This window comes from Egretta garzetta, unplaced genomic scaffold, assembly GCF_000687185.1.
Source record: "Egretta garzetta isolate BGI_Z169 unplaced genomic scaffold, ASM68718v1 scaffold786, whole genome shotgun sequence".
NCBI classification, from domain to species: domain Eukaryota; kingdom Metazoa; phylum Chordata; class Aves; order Pelecaniformes; family Ardeidae; genus Egretta; species Egretta garzetta.
The window spans coordinates 11455-14132 of NW_009259991.1; the positions used below are offsets into that span (position 1 = coordinate 11455).

At 65.7% G+C, this 2678-nt stretch overlaps 1 protein-coding gene across 1 annotated transcript in view; it reads right to left on the reverse strand.

Moving 5' to 3' along the window:
• Positions 1-2678, reverse strand: part of FASTK (Fas activated serine/threonine kinase) — a 13807-nt gene that overhangs the window by 6011 nt on the left and 5118 nt on the right. Inside the window, exons 5-8 of the mRNA XM_035896057.1 lie at positions 2561-2674; positions 1825-1901; positions 907-1549; positions 461-575 (exon numbers count right to left, since the gene is read on the reverse strand). Of these exons, the coding sequence (XP_035751950.1) occupies positions 461-575; positions 907-1549; positions 1825-1901; positions 2561-2674 (949 nt within the window). The remainder of the gene's footprint in view (positions 1-460; positions 576-906; positions 1550-1824; positions 1902-2560; positions 2675-2678) is intronic.

The following is a 2678-nucleotide window of genomic DNA, read 5'->3' on the forward strand; positions in this document are numbered from 1 at the left end:
CACAGGGCACCAGGCTGAGCCACGGCCCCACTTGATTTCCACCGCGAGGCCCCGCAGCCGACGCTGCCGCTGTGCCTGCCCAGCCCAGGCTGAGCCACTTCGCCTCCCCCCTCCCTGCCCAGCGCGCGGGTCTGGTCTCTGCTCCAGGCGGCAGAGCTGTAGGACACAGGAGGGGCCACGCTGTCCACGTCCCCTCACCCGGGCTTTCCACCAGGGCACCGGGGCTGGTACCGCTTGCCAGCCACATGGAAACACTCTTGGGGTGGGGTGGGCAAAGAGGAGCCGTGAGGACGTGTCACCGCTGCCCCTCACAAGCAGCAAGCGCGGAAGGACGGCTCCCATCGGGAGTGTTCACAGCGGGGATGCCAGCTCTCCAGGCTGCAGCCCATCTCCCTGCACAGCTGCAGGCGGTCTCTGCCCGGGGGGAGGAGGGCAAGGGAAGGGAGCAGCCCCCGCTTACCTGAACCAGACAGTAGCCCAGCAGTCGCAAGTGCCTGTCCCTCATGGCTCGCGAGCCCACCAGTATGTCGGAGTTCTGGCAGTAATGCCATTTGTCATTGACCGACAGCACCACCCTGCAGAGGACAGAGCCGGGGAGGGCAGAGTTACCCCACGCCTCAGACCCTGCAGGCCCACGCCTGGTCCCCAGAACAGCAGTGGATGAAGGGCAGCACCCCCCGCCCCCCGTGCCCAGCTGGTGGCAGGGGCAGCCGTACCCAGGCTGGGACCTGCTGCACCCTGGGCGGTGGGGACAAGGGTTTCTGCAGCGCAGCCCGTGCTGCTGCCGGGCACCTGATGGCACAGGGCAGGAGGGGGCCGGGGCCGACTGCCGGGGGGCAGGAGCTGAAGCCAGTGCCAGCTGTCCTGCCAGAAGGGAGTGGGGACAGGGACCAGCCTGCTCAGTACCTCTGAATCTCTTCAGCTGCCTGCGGCCCGTCACCGGGCCCTCGCTTGGTGCTGGGCCGGCATGGAGAGGGCGGAGGGCAGGTGTCCTCGCTGCGGGGCGGGCTCCTTTCCTCCGGTTCCTCCTGAGCCTGCTCCCCCTGGAAGCAGTTGTGATCACGCCCAGGGCAGCCGGCGGTAGCTGCCTCCTCCTCCTCCTCCTCCAGAATCTTGCCGATGGGGAACTGGAAGAGGGTGGCTGCAGAGGTGCCCCTGGGCGAGCAGTCAGGGGTGCCAGCTGGCTGCGTGGAGAGGCACTCGGAAGGGCTGCTTAAGGTGGAGCTGCCCTGGCTCTCCAGGGAAGACTCTTTGCTCAGGCCGCAGTAATAGTCCGAGGGGGGCTGGTAGCAGGGGCCCCCCGGCGCAGGGCAAAGCGTGGGTAGGAACCGCCCGGCCAGGTTGTTCTCACGGGAGCCCGGGGGGCTACTTGGCGTCTCTGGAGCAAACGGGGCAAAGTCCTGCAAGTCCGAGGTGAGGGCCAGGACGCTCGAGCGCAAGGAGATGGCGGCAGGGGATGTTGTAGTGTGGACAGAGGGAGCCTTGGAAGCCGCAGGAACACGGGAGAGAGGCAGCACAGTGCCTGAGCGGTTGATCCACAGCAGGAAGTCTGCAGAGAGAGAACATGGATCAGCACCGGGCCTCGAGACCCCCTGCTACTGATGGGACATGGGCTGGGGGACCCCACATCCCCCAGGGTGGGAGACACTGTGCCAGCCAGCCCAGCAGATGGGGGCACAGAGGGGATCCCCCTGCTGCACTGGCCCAGATGACCCCTCCTGCAGCAGGGGTGGCTCAGGGAGCTTCGTCACAAAGCGCCGGGGAAGGCAGTGTCACAGGGAAGGTGGTGACAAAGCAGACAAACCCAGTTCTGCTCTGAATAACCTCCCACCCTCAGGCCATGCCGATAGCACTCTTCTCCCACCAGCTGCCGCAGCGCCTCGGCCACCAGCCCCTTGTAACTGCGGGGAGAAAGAAGAGTCAGAGGAGGCACTCGGGAGGACCCCCAGCCTGCCCGCTTGAGCACTGCCCACCCGCACACTCCCTCTGAGCGCGTCTGCGCAGAGACACAGAGGCCCCTGCGAGCAAGAAATGAGAGCCTTTAGCTCTGCTGTTCTGGGTCAAGGAGGGGACATGCTCCAGCTCATTCAGCAGAAAAACTCCTCCCGACATCCCTCCACCACCAGCACATTCTCCTTCCCCAAAAGGGCTGTCAGGCACTGGAAGGGGCTACCCAGGGAAGGGGTCGAGTCCCCACCCCTGGAGGGATTTAACAGCCGGGCAGAGGCGGTGCTGAGGGCCAGGGTTTGGGGGTGGGATGGCAGGGGTAGGGGAACAATTGGGCTGGGAGAGCTTAAGGGGCTTTTCCAACCCAAACAGTTCTGTGGTTCTATATTGCTCCTCTGCAGGCTTTGGAGCTCACATACAGGCCTTTACCCAGCACCGTCCTCACCTGGGATCCTGCCAGAACAAGGTCACCCACCCGCATCCAAAGCGACACCGTTCTGCCCACCCGCAAGGGCCAGGTGGCAGGTGCCCAGCCCACCCCACTCCCAGCCCCACTCCCCCTGCCCGGGGCAGCCCTCCCCTCCCCAGCACACTGCCCGCCCCCGCTGCTGACCTGTACTTTCTGTTGGCCTCGTCAGCCGTCAGGGCGTGCTCGAACATGAGGACGCGGTAGCGCGGGTCAAGGCGTGGGCCACTGTAATCGTGGAACTCCAGCTCCACTGCCGCATCCA